The sequence below is a fragment of the Rhinoderma darwinii genome, chromosome 5 (assembly GCF_050947455.1).
Source record: "Rhinoderma darwinii isolate aRhiDar2 chromosome 5, aRhiDar2.hap1, whole genome shotgun sequence".
Lineage (NCBI taxonomy): Eukaryota > Metazoa > Chordata > Amphibia > Anura > Rhinodermatidae > Rhinoderma > Rhinoderma darwinii.
Window position 1 is genome coordinate 95,049,429 of NC_134691.1, and position 16,290 is coordinate 95,065,718.

At 42.7% G+C, this 16,290-nt stretch overlaps 1 protein-coding gene across 3 annotated transcripts in view; it reads left to right on the top strand.

Annotated features, from left to right (window-relative positions):
• The first annotated feature begins 246 nt into the window (after positions 1 to 246).
• Positions 247 to 16,290, top strand: part of LOC142652679 (maternal DNA replication licensing factor mcm3) — a 36,064-nt gene continuing 20,020 nt past the window's right edge. For 2 of the 3 annotated variants that reach the window (XM_075828336.1, XM_075828337.1), the window contains exons 1-8: positions 247 to 357; positions 11,785 to 11,897; positions 12,992 to 13,200; positions 14,670 to 14,800; positions 15,304 to 15,542; positions 15,666 to 15,774; positions 15,862 to 16,015; positions 16,110 to 16,241. In XM_075828336.1, the coding sequence (XP_075684451.1) occupies positions 280 to 357; positions 11,785 to 11,897; positions 12,992 to 13,200; positions 14,670 to 14,800; positions 15,304 to 15,542; positions 15,666 to 15,774; positions 15,862 to 16,015; positions 16,110 to 16,241 (1,165 nt within the window). In that variant the 5' untranslated portion in view covers positions 247 to 279. Of the gene's footprint in view, positions 399 to 11,784; positions 11,898 to 12,991; positions 13,201 to 14,669; positions 14,801 to 15,303; positions 15,543 to 15,665; positions 15,775 to 15,861; positions 16,016 to 16,109; positions 16,242 to 16,290 lie in introns of all 3 variants that reach the window. The other variant, XM_075828338.1, reaches the window with a different exon arrangement.

Below are 16,290 nucleotides of genomic sequence, written 5' to 3' on the forward strand. Positions count from 1 at the left end.
CACTTATGTCCCTTTTGAAAGTTAGCATGTATGAAGACAGATATCCAATATTTGGACTGTATCCCAGTGCAGTCAATATGGCACAAGCAGCAATGAGAAATGCTACTGTCCATGAGAAACATTACACGGCAGTACCGCCGCTCCACCACACAAACACTGAGGCCGCTATTTGCGCTGTTTCTTACCCCATCTAGGGAGATGAGGGCGGAGTCGCTGAAGTCACGTGGTTACGCGGGTTTAAATGGAGGGGGCGGAACAGGCGCCTGCCCTGTAGAGACGATGGATTTCCAGGGCGGGCTAGAGGACCAGGAGCTGCGGGAGGCGCAGAGGGAATACCTCGACTTCCTGGACGATGATGTGGGAAGCTCTTCGCTTTAGTGTACTCCGCAGCGCCACCTGTTGGTGACTGCGTGTCATTGTCAATCAGACGCCGCTGGTCTTGCTGTGTCAGCCGGGCATGTGTGCATTATACCTGGTGTAGTGCAGACTAGTGCTGTGCGCGTTATTTTGACGAGTGCGCTTTTTGTTGTGTTCTCCGTGCCTCACCGCTGAGAGTCTGTAGTTTACATGTAGGATAGAGATGTAATTACTGGGTTGAATTTGTTAGCAGCCAGCAAAGGGCTTCTATGTCCAATAAAACCACGGGCAGTAGAAGTCTTTGACCTGTCCATAGCTATATACCATGCTGGAATCACACGTGCAGATTTTAGAGCCATAGCCATGTGTGGGATCCGCAGGCGAGGGAAGTATAAGGACTTGTCCACACGTTGCCCGCGGTTTTCCTGTCTGGAATTGAGGATGACAAAAATACAGCAGAATACGGTAGCAGCAAAGTGGATGGGATTGAACAAATCTCATCCACACGCTGTGTAAGTACTGAGCGGAAAAAAACGCTGAAAATGATTTGCGGTGCAGAAATTTATTCCGCAGCATGTCGGTTGTATTTGAGTAAACGCTGCTTATTTGTTGCGGGAATTCCCTATTGAATTCAATGGGGAGCTAAATCCTGTAATAGCAGTTATTGCGTTTTTTGCGGCAGGTTTGCAGCGATCCTGCTGCAAAAAACACAACTCAGAAAAAAGTCTGTGCTCCTTCCTCCAGTGCGCCCTCCTGGTATGACGTTTTATCCCATGGGACCGCTGCAGCCAATCACAGGCTGTAGTGGCGGTCACACGGGATGAAATGTCATCCCAAGAGGCTCACCTGGGTGAAGTCAGAAGGCCGGCCTCCTGGAATGACTCTTCATCCCATGTGACCGCTGCTGCGGCCAATCACAGGCTGCAGCGGTCTCCAGGCGAAAAACCGCACCAAACAGGAGTTCCCTGCGGCGCATAGGACAGATACGCTGCGTGCTTTCACGCCACGTATACGTCCCGTGGGACCACCTAAGGGCTTGTCCACACGTAATGGATTTGCTGCAGAAAATTTCTGCAGCGTTTCTGCTTAAACTAGCAGACAATCCGCTGTGGAAAAACCGCACCATTTCCTGTGTTTTTTACTGCAGAAAAGGGTGTGGATTTTGCGGCGTTTTTTTTTTCTCAAGCCTGAGAGATGGTGATATCTCCCGTCGGAATTTTGGGCGGAAAAAACGCAGCAGAGTACAGTAGCAGCATAGTGGATGAGATTTAACAAATCTCATCCACACGGTACGTAAAAATTCAGAGCAGAAATTGACCTTTGGTGCATATTTTTCGGACCGCAGCCAATCCTGCTGCAGAAAGGGGCCAGAATTGCTGCGTTTTTCAGAGATATTGTCTCCATCTCATAACATTGTGAAGAACGCAGCAAAATACGCAACATTTTCTGCCGTAAAAACCGCAGGAAATGGTGCTTTTTTTCCATCACGGATTGTCTACGTTTTTCAATGGAATTGCTGTAGAAATTTTCTGCAGCGATTCCATTTTGTATGGACAAGCATTTATAGAGAAGCCTATGGAAAACTCCATACTTAGAGCATGCTGGGTTTCTTTTAAAGAGGTTGTCCGGTCCCTAAAAATTGATGGCCTGTCGGGATCCGACTCCCGCGATCCCCGCTGATCAGCTGTTTTGAAGGGGCTGCAGCTCTCATACGAGCGCTGCTTCCCCTTTATTCCGGTCACTGCTCACACTGAATTGCCGTCACAGCAGTAGTGGCGGTTCACAGTATTTCAACCTTCTCCCGTTGAAGTGAATAGGAGAAGGCTGTAATACTGTAAACCGCCACTACAAGCATGTTGGCAATTCAGAGAGTGAGCAGTAATGGGAATGAAGGGCCCCTTCAAGACTGATCGGTGGGGGTCCCGGGAGTTGGACATTATAGTTTAACTTTTAATTACTTTTTTGGGGGGGGGGGGGATAGAAAAAACCCCGGCAATTTCGCCACACTTTTGCGTCCTAAATTTATATGGTTTACTGTGTGGTATAAATAACATAACAACCTTATTAAGCAGGTCGTTAAAATTGTGGCGAAACCAAATTTATGTAGTTTTCTTATTTACTGCTTCTATACAATAAAAACACTTTTTTTTTTTTTTTTTTTTTTTTTTTTTTTGCGTCGCCATGTTTTAGGAGTCATAACTTTTTCTTTTTCTCTGATTCAGCTGTATGAGGGTTTTTTTTTGTGGGACAACTTGTGTTTTTAATTGGTACCATTTTGGAGTACACGCGACTCGATCACTTATCAAATATTTTTGAAGGCAGGATGAGCAAAAACAGTAATTCTGGCATTGTTTTTTGTTTTATTTTTTATGGCGTTCACCGTGCGGGTGAAACAATGTAATAGCTTTATAGGTGGGGTCGTTACGGATGCGGCGATACCAAATATGTTTAATTTTTTTAAACTTTTTTTTTGTATTTTTCATAATAAAGCATTTTGTAAGGGGAAAAGGCGGTTTTTTATTTTTTTTTACTTGGGATTTTAATTTATTTCTTATAAAAAATTTTTTTTTTAGTCCCTCTAGGGGAACTTTTTTGTGCGATCATCTGATCGCTTTTATAATACACTAATACTTCTGTATTGTAGTGTATTACTGCCTGTGAGTACGGACAGGCATCTGTTAGGCCATGCCTCTAGCATGGCCTAACAGGCATCAACTAGAGGCAGACCTGGGGGCCTTTGTTAGGCCCCTGGCTGCCATAGAAGACACCGGTACCCTGTGATCGCATAGTGGGGTGAGAGGGAGCCCCTCCCTTTAAAACCACTCAGATGTAGCGCTCGCTATTGAGCTCCGCACCTAAGGGGTTAACGTCTGCCTCCAGCCCTCAGCTATCTCTGGTAGCTGAGAGCAGGGAGATTTAACCCCTTCCCGCTGCAGCCACTCTTGACCTTCCTGACAGTCTTATTTTTAAAATCTGACATGTCACTTTGTGGTAATCACTTCTGAATGCTTTTACCTATCCAAGCGATTGTTTTCTCGTGACACATTGTACTTTAAATTAGTGGTAAAATTTGGTAGATACATTCAGTATTTAATTGTGAAAAACACCAAAATTTAGAGAAAAATTTGCAAACTCTGCATTTTTCTAAATTTAAATGTATCTGCTTGTAAAACAGATAGGAATACCACACATTTGCTAATTAACATTTCCCATGTGTTTACTTTAGATCGGCATAGTTTTTTGAAAATTCTTTTATTTTTCTAGGTAGTTACAAGGCTTAGAACTTTATGTTTTCAAGAAAATTTCAAAAGGCTATTTTACAGGGACCAGTTCAGTTGTGAAGTGGATTTGAGGGGCCTATACAATACAAACCCCCATAAGTCACCCCATTTTAGTATTCATTCAAAGTAGTGACCCAATTTTGTAAACTACACCCCTCGAGGTATTCACCTAGGGGTGTAGTGAGCATGTTAACCCCGCAGGTGGCTTCCAGAAATGAGTGTGCACTCGATGTTGCAGAGTGAAAATGGTAATTTTTCTAAAGATATGCCAATATGTGTTGCCCAGCTGGTGCCACCATAACAAGACAGCTCTCTGATTAATATGCTGTTTCCCTGTTTTAGAATCACCCTACATGTGGCCCTAACCTTTTGCATTCGACATTCGAACAGGCTCACGAGAGAGAGTACCATGCAAAATTGTGGCCTTATTTGGCGATTTACAAAGTATTGGTTCCAGTGCCGCATCTACCATTAGGCGATGTGAGCCGACAGCCTCAGGCGGCGCAGCCCAGCTGAAAGTGGGGGGCGGCATTTTGAGCCAGAGACGGACTGGACCGGGGGAGGGGGATTATTTTACTTAGCAGACGTGGCCGTCTGTGAGAACACTCCTGCTCCTCTCTGACGCTGTATGAAGCACGCGCCACCAGAGAGGAGCAGGTCTGCAGAAGGAGCGGTCCTCTCCTCAAGCAAGTGACCAGACGAATGAGGTGAGCGGTGGACTGCTGTGCATACAAGCTACGTCCTCTCCCTCTCTTTCCCTTTCCTCTGAAGCAGTCGGTGCAGAGAAGAGGGGGAGGGGAGAGTTCACAGCCTCAGCGTCTGCAGAGAGAAAGCTCCGTGTCTAGTCCTCCCCTGTGTCCTTCTCATGTGCCCTCCTCCTCTCCTGTGTCCCTCTTCTGTGTCTCCTGTATCCCCTTGCTTCCTTCTCCTGTATAACCCTCCTCCCCTGTGTCCCCTTGCTTCCCTCTCCTGTGCCCCCCTTCTCTCCTGTATCCCCCTCCTCTCCTGTGTCCCCTTGCTTCCCTCTACTCTGCCCCCTCCTCTCGTGTGCTGTGTCCCCCTATTTGTCTAACAGACCAGCTACTTCTGCAGCTAGTTATATCTGCTGTCCTGGGATGCCTCTGTTGCTGCAAGAGACTGCATGAGAGATCCTACATAGAAGGTAAGTGTGTGTATGAGTGTGTAAATGTGTGATTATATATATATATATCTATATATATATATAGATCTGTGTGTATGTGGAAATATGATTCTCGTGTACATATGATACTGTAAGGACATTCACATATTGTAGTTTTGCAGCAATAATTTAGAAACTGTTTTTGCTGTGCTTTTGTGTAAATAGTGGGAAACTGATGTGTAGAGTATATAGTGTGTGTAGACTGTGTAGCAGTTGTGCGTAGTGTATGTTGCAATATTATAGGCAGTGGCGTTGCTATAGGGTCGCAGCGGTCGCAATTGTGACCGGGCCTCGAAGCCAGGAGGGCCCGCAGCCCCCCGCACCACATCAATAAAAAGTTACTATAGTAACTCGGGCCGCAGGCCCCTGTTACTATAGTAACTGACGGTACTTACCCTCCTGGTTCCGGAGCGCAGTGGAGGTCCTGACGTCACAGCGCTGTGCACAGCGCATGACGTCACAACGCTATGCGCCGCGCACAACATCGTGATCCTGGCTAGAGTTAGGACAGAGCTTCCGCCGCGGCTGAAGAGGAGGGTAAGATTAATATCCGTCTGCTGAAGCTGATTGGCGGGGTCCGACTCCCGGGACCCGCCAATCAGCTGTTTTGAAGGGGCCGCAGGGTTCGTACGAGAGCTGCTTCCCCTTCATTCCGGTCACTTCATTCCGGTCACACTGTGAATCGGTGTCGGCGATTCACAGTGTGAGCAAGTAAGGGAAATGAAGGGGAAGCAGTTCTCGTACGAGTGCTGCGGCCCCTTCAAAACAGCTGATTGGCGGGTCCCGGGAGACGGACCCCGACGCATCAGCTATTGATGGCCTATCCTGAGGATAGGCCATCAATGTTTAGGGACTGGACAAGTCCTTTAAGCCTACGATGTAGCAGGTTTAGAGAGGGTCCATGAGACAGGATCACAGATTGTGTGATGCTGTCTGCAGGGCCCTGTATCTAAGCCAATCACATGGTAGGCTTAGATACATGGCCCATGTGTGATCCTGTCTGATGGGCCCTGTATTACTGTATAAGATTACTGTCTGCCTGACCCTGTATCAAAGCCTACCTTGTGGTAGGCTTAGATACAGGGTCCCACAGACAGTATCACACATGGGCCCTGTATCTAAGCCTAACGCATGTGTTACTAATAGTTTTTTGTGTGTTTTCTTACACAAGATTTTAGATTCCAGGACTACTTCGATGACGGCTTTTTTTATTATCAATAAAATGGTTAATGAGGGTTGTGTGGTTTATTTTTATTTCAATAAAATATTTTTTCTATGTCTTTGTGTTTTTTTTTAAACTTTATTACTACCGCCTTAGTAATGGCCGCCGGCTGAGTGACAGCGTCCATTGCTAAGGCGGGGCTTAGTGTTAGCCGGTGCAGAGGCTAACACTAACCCCCTTTATTACCCCGGTACCCACCGCCACCAGGGGTGCTGGGAAGATCCCGGTACGATCCAGCAATGGGGCGGCCGCAGGCTGTGGAAGGCCTTATACAGTGAGCCTTCCCACCCTGGTAATGCTAGGCTGCTGCTGCTTTATTGTATCTGGCTGGTTATGAAAAATGGGGGGGACCCCACGTCATTTAAAAAAAATAAAATACAAAATAATTGGAAAGAACAATGTGGGGTCCCCCCTAATTTTCATAACCAGCCAGATAGAATACAGCAGCAGCAGGCAGCATTACCAGGGTGGTAGGGGCCACTGTTTTTGGCCTTCTCCAGCCTAATACTACGAGCCTGCGGCCGCCCCGGTGTCTGGCCGTCACTGCAGATGGTCGGGTATTGGTTCGTACCCGGCTTTTCCCAGTACCTCTGGTGGCGGTGGGTACCGGGGTAATAATGGGGGTTAGTGTAGCCTCTGCACCGGCTAACATTAAGCCCCACCTTAGTAATGGAGGTTGTCAATCAGCCAGCGGCCATTACTAAGGCAGTAATAATAAAGTTTAAAAAAGCACAAGCACATAGAAAAAATATTTTATTGAAATAAAAAAACACAACCCCCATTAACCATTTTATTGAGAATAAAAAAACGCTGTCATTGAAATTGTCCTCGAATCCTAAGTCCAACAACCGAACCTGTAAAAAAACACAAACACACAAAAATAATCAGTAACACATAAAGAAGCAAAATTATTATTCTTACCTTTCCTGAGTCCAGCGCTGGAGCCGCAATGTCAGCGTGCTGGGCCCTGTATCTAATCCTATCATGTGTGATACTGTCTGCTGGGGCTCTGTATCTAATCCTATCATATGTGATACTGTCTGCTGGGGCTCTGTATCTAATCCTATCATGTGTGATACTGTCTGCTGAGCCAATGTATCCTATCCATAGTTTATAGGGTCGTAGTGCTATACACACACACACACACACATTTTTTTTGCCAGACACATATATTGGGGCTATTTCCCCTGACATTTTAAGCCCTTAGTGACGCCCCTGGCTGCTAGTGCTGCATTGTTGGGTAACTTAGGAGAGCCAGCGATGCAACTGAAAGCTGCAGACTGTCGGCCATGAGAAGTTTGTGGGTGGGGGGACCCAATAAGAACTTTTGCATCAGGGCCCATGAGCCTTTACCTATGCCCCTGATTATAGGTGTATGCAGTATATAGCGGTATTATATGTGAGTGTAGTATATAGCAGTATAATAGGTGTGCAGTGAATATAGTGGTACTATATGTATACAGTTATAGCAGTATTTTTTATACAAACAATATGTAGTGGTATTATATGTGTACACACCTATAACACCGCTATTTAATGTACAGAGTATAAAGTGATTTGATTAATTATACTTGCAGCATATGTTGGACTCTATATGTACAATATATGGCAGCATTTTATATTTATTTATATATATATATATATATATATATACAGTACATGGGGGTATTATTCAGTCACTATGTGGTTATGTTGTGGCGGTATTATTCAGTAACAGTATGGGGGTATTATTCAGTCACTATGTGGTTATGTTGTGGCGGTATTATTCAGTAACAGTATGGGGGTATTATTCAGTTACTGTGTGGTTATGATGTGGCGGTATTATTCAGTATCAGTATGGGGGTATTATTCAGTAACTGTGGTTATGGTGTGGAGGTATTCAGTATCAGTATGGGGTTATTATTCTGTAACTGTGGTTATGGTGTGGAGGTATTATTCAGTAACAGTATGGGGGTATTATTCAGTCATTATGTGGTTATGATGTGGCGGTATTATTCAGTAACAGTATGGGGGTATTATTCAGTAACAATATTGGGGGTATTATTCAGTCACTATGTGGTTATGGTGTGGTGGTATTCAGTAACAGTATGGAGGTATTATTCAGTTACTGTGTGGTTATGGTGTGGTGGTATTATTCAGTATCAGTATGGGGGTATTATTCAGTCACTATGTGGTTATGTTGTGGCGGTATTATTCAGTAACAGTATGGGGGTATTATTCAGTCATTATGTGGTTATGATGTGGCGGTATTATTCAGTAACAGTATGGGGGTATTATTCAGTAACAATATTGGGGGTATTATTCAGTCACTATGTGGTTATGGTGTGGTGGTATTCAGTAACAGTATGGAGGTATTCAGTAACAGTATGGGGGTAATATTCAGTCACTATGTGGTTATGGTGTGGTGGTATTATTCAGTAACATTATGGGGGGTATTATTCAGTCACTATGGTTATAGTGTGGTGGTATTATTCAGTAACTGTATGTGGTATTATTCAGTCACTATGTGGTTATGGTGTGGCGGTATATTCAGTAACAGTACGGGGGTATTATTCAGTCACTATGTGGTTATGGTGTGGTGGTATTCAGTAACAGTATGGGGGTATTATTCAGTCACTATGTGGTTATGGTGTGGTGGTATTATTCAGTAACATTATGGGGGGTATTATTCAGTCACTATGGTTATAGTGTGGTGGTATTATTCAGTAACTGTATGTGGTATTATTCAGTCACTATGTGGTTATGGTGTGGCGGTAAATTCAGTAACAGTACGGGGGTATTATTCAGTCACTATGTGGTTATGGTGTGGGGGTATTATTCAGTAACAGTACGGGGGTATTATTCAGTCACTATGTGGTTATGGTGTAGGGGTATTATTCAGTAACAGTATGGGGTAATATTGGTAATGTTGGTGTTACAATCTATGTAAATTACTGTGGTGGGGCTGTGGGGAAGTGTGAGTGCGGCAGCAGATGATCAGGCTAAGAGACAGTCTGCAGAGTGGCATGTGATGTACTTTGACATGTAGGTGAGACTTACGTGTGGGATGTGGGCCCATAACTTGTGTACAGCCCAGGGCCAAAGATCATATTAATCCACCACTTGCATCAAGTCAGCACAGGCAGACCACTACAATACAGCAGGTAGAGCAAAGAAACCAGCCCAGGATGTGCCGCTTCAAAACAGCGCTAAGCGCGATCCGTCCTGGACTGGCCTGAATGTAATTGCAGAGAGTGACGCCGCAAATGAGACTGGCTGCCGAGGAGAGATATGGGGCAGTGCAGGGCAGACTGTACTATTTGCACTGCACTGATTGGCAGTAAGAAGAATTCTTTAAATATTTTCCATACTTCAAACAGCACTTTAAGGCCCTGTTCACACTGAGTTTTTTGCAGGAGGAAAATTCTGCCTCAAAATTCCGTTTGAGATTTTGAGGCAGATTTTGTCCCTTTCTGCACGTCGTTCGCCGCGTTTTTCGCCGCGTTTTTCGCTTGCGCCCATTGAGTGCTACGGGCAAAAAACTCAGCGAAATAAGCTTTCTCTGCCTCCCATTGATGTCAATGGGAGGTCAGAGGCGTAAACGCGTGAAGATAGGGCATGTCCCTTCTTTCTCGGGAGGCATTTTCAGCTGTTTTTTGACGAGTTTTGCGGAGCGGTTTCTGCGCCAAAAAACTCGTCAAAATACTCCATGTGAACAGGGCCTAACAAATAAACATCAAATGTTTTCCTATTTAAAAAATTTATATATTGCGTGTTTGTGTAAAGCTAGTAATATGAAAACTCTGATAGATTTGGGGGGGGGGGGGGAGGGGCGCCTTTTTATAGTCCGCCTCAGGCAGCAGAGGGGCTAGGTTCACCCCTGATTGGTTCACAATTGCAGAGGCTCTGATGTGAAATAATAAAAGAAACCCCTGAGAAGTGACCTCATTTTGGAAACTACACCCCTTAATAAAGGCCTTGAAGGGTGCAGTGAGCATTTCACCCCACAGGTCTTTTCCATACATTAAAGCGCTGCGGATGGTGGAAAGTAAAAATGTACATTTTTCCCTAGATATACAATTTCAGTGGCAATTATGTAGTGCCCAGCATGTGCCACTTTAGACACATTCCCCAAACAATGTTAAAAGGGTTCTCCCTGGTATGGCATAGCCATATATGTGGAAGTAAACAGCTGTTTGGCTCAGAAGGGAGGGAGCGCCATTTGGTTTTGAGCGTGGATTTTGCTTGGTAGCAGTTTGAGTATTGCTGGTGTTTTCAATTATAATGTGGGGGTACATGTAAGCTGGGCAGAGTACATCAGGGGCATAGTCAGGTGGTATAATGAGGTAAAGAAAAACAATAAAACAATCCATAGCTATTTGTTAGTGTGACACAATCCTTTCTGCCCTGGCCGGTGTTGCACTAATAAATGTCCTTTCTTATCCCCATTTTGGTACATACTCTTCACCTTTGCAGTTTGGGGAATTTTGCTGGGACGTGTTGTCCTGGTATAATACGGGCACACTCGTTTCCAGCAGATATGTTTGGGTCCTCCCCCTTCCTGGTTCCCTAATTGTAGGGTCTTGATAAAACGCCTTTTGAAACAGAAGAAATGTTCCCCTCCGGCCTGCACAATTGCATATTTTTTTCTTTCCTGACTTATTGGAGCCTTAACTAATTTTTTATTTTTTTTCATAGACTTAGTGGTATAAGGGCTGTTTTTTTGTGGGACGAGCTGTAGTAGTTGTTGGGACCATTTTGGAGTACATGCAACTTTTTGATCACTTTTTATCCTATTTTTTTGCGAGGCCAGGTGACAAAACAGCAATTCTGGCATAGTAGTGTTTTTGTTGTTTTTTATACAGCGTTCACAATCCATTATATGTTAACTTTACTCCGCGGGTCAGTACGATTTTGGCGATACCAGATTTATAGCACTTTATTTTTTTAAACTTTTTACACAGTAAAATTACTTCTGTAAAATGAATGTGTTTTTTTTCTGTCGCCATGTTGTGAGAACCATAACTTTTTTAATTTTTTAGTCGACTGAGTTGTATGAGGGTTTGTTTTTTGCGAGACGAGCTATAGTTTTTATAGGTACCATTTTTGGATACATGCGACTTTTTGATCACTTTTTATTCCAATTTTTGTAGGGCAAAGTGACCAAAAAACAGAAATTCTAGCATTTGTTTCTTACGGTGTGTTTTTTTACGCCGTTCACCGCGTGGAATAAGTAGCATAATTTTTTTTTATAGCTCAGGCCGTTACGGCGATGTGATACCTCGTATGTATATATGCATTTATATTTTTTTTCAATAATAAAGGACTTGATAAGGGAAGAAGGGCGATTGAGTTTTGTTTTATTACTTTTATTATAATTTTTACAATTTTTTTTTTTTTTACACTTTTCTTTAGTCCTGCTAGGGGACTTGAAGTTCCAACTGTCTGATTTATTTTCTAATACATTGCACTACCTCGCCATAGCAGCAGTCGGCAGCCCTGTGATCGCATTGCAAAAAAAAAAATCCCCAATTAACTCCAACATTTTTTAAATGGCTTTTTAGGACTTTCTTAGACAAGCAGCCCTTTTCAATTTAGTTATGCCACTGCCTAACATCTACAGCTAGAACTGCTTCAATTGACTTTGGCAAGACAATAATGGATGCCAGGTTTTACCGTAATGTCCTGTGGTGTTTAGCTATGCAGCGTTCTGTAGGTAATCTGCCTGGCAATTGTACAAAAGTGACCTGTTCCTTTGTTTGCAGCAAGATCAAGGTGTTTACCATGGAAAAGTAAGGGACATGATTGGTGCGAATGAACATCGTTTAACTGTCAACCTGAATGACCTGAGACGTAAAAATGAGCGAAGAGCTAGTATGTAAGTGGTAATGCATCAATATTACAGCAGTTTTTCTGTTTTCATAAGTTTTTGGGTAAATTCCCGATTTGGTGTTCCTCGTCCTTTCAGTTCATTGAAAAAGCTTTTCTAAAAACCTATAGCATATGTGTAGCATGCTATTCAGGACTACTGCTGTTAATTTCATGATATTTTGTGCCTCATGACTGTTCCAGATATTGTTAACTGTAATGGTGGATTGGTCGTTCGTTTTGTCTGGCGTTTCCTATTTCTTTCCGTAAGGCGCATTAAGTGCCGACAGCCTTATGCATTTGACTGACCACCATCCCGTCTGACTCCTTTCATTGACGTGCACTCTGCGATCAGCCCAGGGTACTTGTTTATTTCAATAAGGAGAGGGATATAAAACTAAAAGTACAGGGGTAGCAAAGAATCGGAATCTAATGTATACAGCCGGGGGTGGGAGAAGGTTTGGACATGTTAGATTTCTGAATGCCCACTCCTTCCTTTCCCAACGAGGCTGCCCATGTACACATTATACTAATGATTTACTCCTGAAATGTGACTGCTACGGCCAGTGGTAAAGACTCGCAATGGACCACTGAAGTGTTGGCAGGGCATTTAAAAGATTAGTAAATCATTGTTGGTTTAACCTACATCCATCATACAATACATGTATACGGTACAAAGCCCCTATTTACTCATACTAAAAAGCCAGTTAAAGTGGAAGTTGGAACGATTATGATAAATTTGGCACATTTTAACCCTTCAAACAGGCAGAAAATCAAATAGCCACAGGAATTGACACCATTTTCACAAAATTTACTTAAATTTTACAAACTATAAACCATGCCCTTGGAGACCACACCTACTTTCCTCATCACTTTTCAGATTTAAAAAGTGACAAGGAAAGTTGCAAAATTGTCACTCGTTACAATCGTGCCCCCACCCCCAGCAATTGACACCAAAAATTGGAATGATTTGTTTAGTAGCTGTGGGGCAGACTTTTTTTTTTCTAAAAGGACATATTTTAAAAGACGACCGTTTTTACGCAGCATTGTGTGTATGGCATTTTTATTTCAATCCTGTTCATTAACTGGATATTTTCATTGCAGATTGCTGAGTAATGCCTTTTTGGAGGTTATTGCATTTCAAAGAGCCTTAAAGGATTTGGTAGCTTCCATTGATGCAACATATGCCAAGCAGTTTGAAGAGTTCAGCGTTGGATTTGAAGGCAGCTTTGGAGCGAAGCATGTTTCACCTCGTACTCTGATAGCCGGTTTCTTGGGAAATCTAGTTTGTGTCGAAGGAATTGTTACAAAATGTAAATGTTGTTGCTTATTTTATTTTTATTCATTCGGGTAGATTAACCCTTTAATTATGTATATATCAAAACGCTTAGTGTGTGTATACTCTCCTTGAAGCATTCATCATATAGTTGATGGATTGTGAAGTAAAAACATAGCAACCTTCTGCTATGTAAGGCTTCGTTCACATGTGCGTTGGGGTGCCGTTCTAACGGTCCGTTGTAGGTTTCCATCAGAACAGGACCCTGAGCAGACACAAACTGACACCGAGGTTTCCATCGCCATTGTTTTCAATGGTGACGTATCTGGTGCCCATGGTTTCTGTTTGTGTCTGTTGTCCACCGGACCTGTCGTTTTGCAGGAAGCAATAGCGTAGTCTAAATCAATGGTGATGGAAACGGAAACCTCTGGTTTCCATCGGTGTCGGTTTGTGTCTGCTCAGGGTCCCGTTCTGACGGAAGCCTCCGACGGAACATCAGAACGGGACCCCAACGCAGATGTGAACGAAGCCTTAATCCAGTAAAAAGGATAATCTCCTCGTTTGGTGTAGCTCCCCACTGACTCATATTATAGGAAAAATCCTTCCCAACTCCCCGGAGTAACCCTTCTCAAGCACTCTACTATAGATCACTTGTAACATGTCTTACAAGAAAGTTCTTCAACAAATTATCCATCACAGTATATTGGTGGAGGGCACACCTGTTCTCATGATCTATATGGGTCTCAGTATTTAGAACTCAGCAGACACAGCTTTTTTGAATATAGAGTTGATCTGGAATAAAAAAAGTTTAGCGGATAAACTCCTTTAAATCCTTAGATGCAAAGCAGGACGACCATGTAAGGGATGGGGGGGGGGGGTGGTAACCGTATTCTATAATACATTAATTCTGATTTTATCAATGTACAAGACCCCTGCAATGGGATTGAAATGCTGTGGATTTTCCATGCAGAAATTCTGCAGCGAATTACGGTCCCAGCCGTGCGTTTGAAATTTACACAAATCTCATTTGCATGCTGCCAAACTTTTTCTGTAAGGAAATCCGAGCATATGCTCATTCTGTTGGATATTCTCAGTGGATTTCACCCTTTTCAATGTAGAAGGGGTGACGTCTGCAGCAAAAGCTACACAAAACGTCAGCAGATCTTGCTGCAGAAAAATCTGAAAACTATCTGCCACGTGTGTGATCGTACCTGGTCTTTTCCACATGTGCATGATTTTCTGCAGGCCTCAATTATATGAATGGGATAGATGCAGAAATTTCTGCAACAAATCTGCCGCGTGAGAACGTATCCTAAATGTTCTTTACAATGCACCTCAATACTGGATCTGCCAACAAAATTCTGGGATGTTTGTTTAACATTGTTAAAAAAATTGAAGTGCAAGAAGCTTGTAGACCAAACGTGAAGTATTTGTGTGAATCTTTAGCACACACAGGTGGTTTATTCATTTTATTTTAAAAATGCTTTTCCTCCAATTTCCTAATAGGTTCTTTGGTCAGGCCTAAGGTCATGCGAAGTGTCCATTACTGTCCAGCTACAAAGAAAACACTAGAAAGGAGATATACCGATCTTACTACACTAGAGGCATTTCCATCCAGTTCAATTTACCCCACCAAAGTAAGTGGTGTAATGTTGGTTAATCTTGAAATTTAGACAAACCTAACTTTACTGAATCCAGGTACATGTGGTGTGCCTTAAAGGGGACCTGTCACTTCTTTTGAATTGTCTGTTTTAGTAAATACTATTCCCTATGAAATAACCATTTTGAAACATTTTTGCACTGTGCCAGTTCTGTTATTTCTATTTTGAAGACCATAAATTGATAACTGGGTTTTACCATTCCTTGTCAAAGGGGCATGTCCCGACAGTATCCGTGTCAGCACTGATTGGCCATTGTCAGCCTTTGTAGGGACACCCACCCCAACTGGTAGCACCCAGTTGTCAATTTATTCATACATTTTTAGGAGGAATAACATCCTTCTATGAAAAGATTCTCCAGAATTATTAATTTATTAAAACAGACATGTCAAGAGGGGTGACAGGTCCTCTTTAAAAGCAAAGTATACTTCTAAAGAATCACTTGCCCAATAAGTATACTGATTACTAATCCACTTTCTCAGGATGAAGAAAACAATCCACTTGAGACCGAATATGGGCTAAGCACATACAAAGATCATCAAACGCTGACTATACAAGAGATGCCCGAGAGAGCTCCTGCCGGACAGCTGCCTCGCTCTATTGATATCATTGCAGATGATGATTTAGTGGACAAAAGTAAACCTGGAGACAGAGTCCAGATAGTGGGAGTATACCGCTGCTTACCATCCAAGCAGGGAGGATTCACCTCCGGCACATTCCGGTATAAGAGGGTTTAGTAGTGTTTATTTTTTATTTTTTTATATAGGAAAGATCTGTGATAAGGATGAGACTGGATGGATTCTAATGATTAAATTGAAAACATTTTATATTTGTTCAAATTTAGGACCATATTGTTAGCCAATAACGTCAAACTGATGAGCAAAGAAATTGCCCCAACGTTTTCAGCTGACGATGTTGCCAAAATCAAGAAATTTTGCAAAGTTCATTCGATGGTAAGATTTAGAATGACTTTTAATACAAAAAAGTTATATTTTATTCACATGTAAATTTTTTTTTTTTTCTTCCGCTTCTTATATTAGGATATTTTTGACCAGCTAAGCAAGTCATTGGCACCAAGCATTCATGGTCATGATTATATTAAGAAAGCCATTCTATGCATGCTGCTTGGAGGTAATGAGAAGGTCCTTGATAATGGAACTCGTATTAGAGGCGATATTAATGTTCTACTTATAGGTAAGGAACATTTAAAGGAACATTTAAAGTTGCAACAAACTGTTTGTAAATTGCTCCATTGGGTATAGTCATTTGTATATATCGAACGTTCTAGGAGATCCATCTGTTGCCAAGTCTCAACTGCTGCGATATGTATTGCACACAGCTCCAAGAGCCATTCCCACCACTGGTAGGGGATCCACTGGAGTAGGGTTAACGGCAGCTGTGACCACTGATCAAGAAACAGGCAAGTTAATCGTGTGTTTTCTATACAATAGTGATGTCCGTTGGGATTC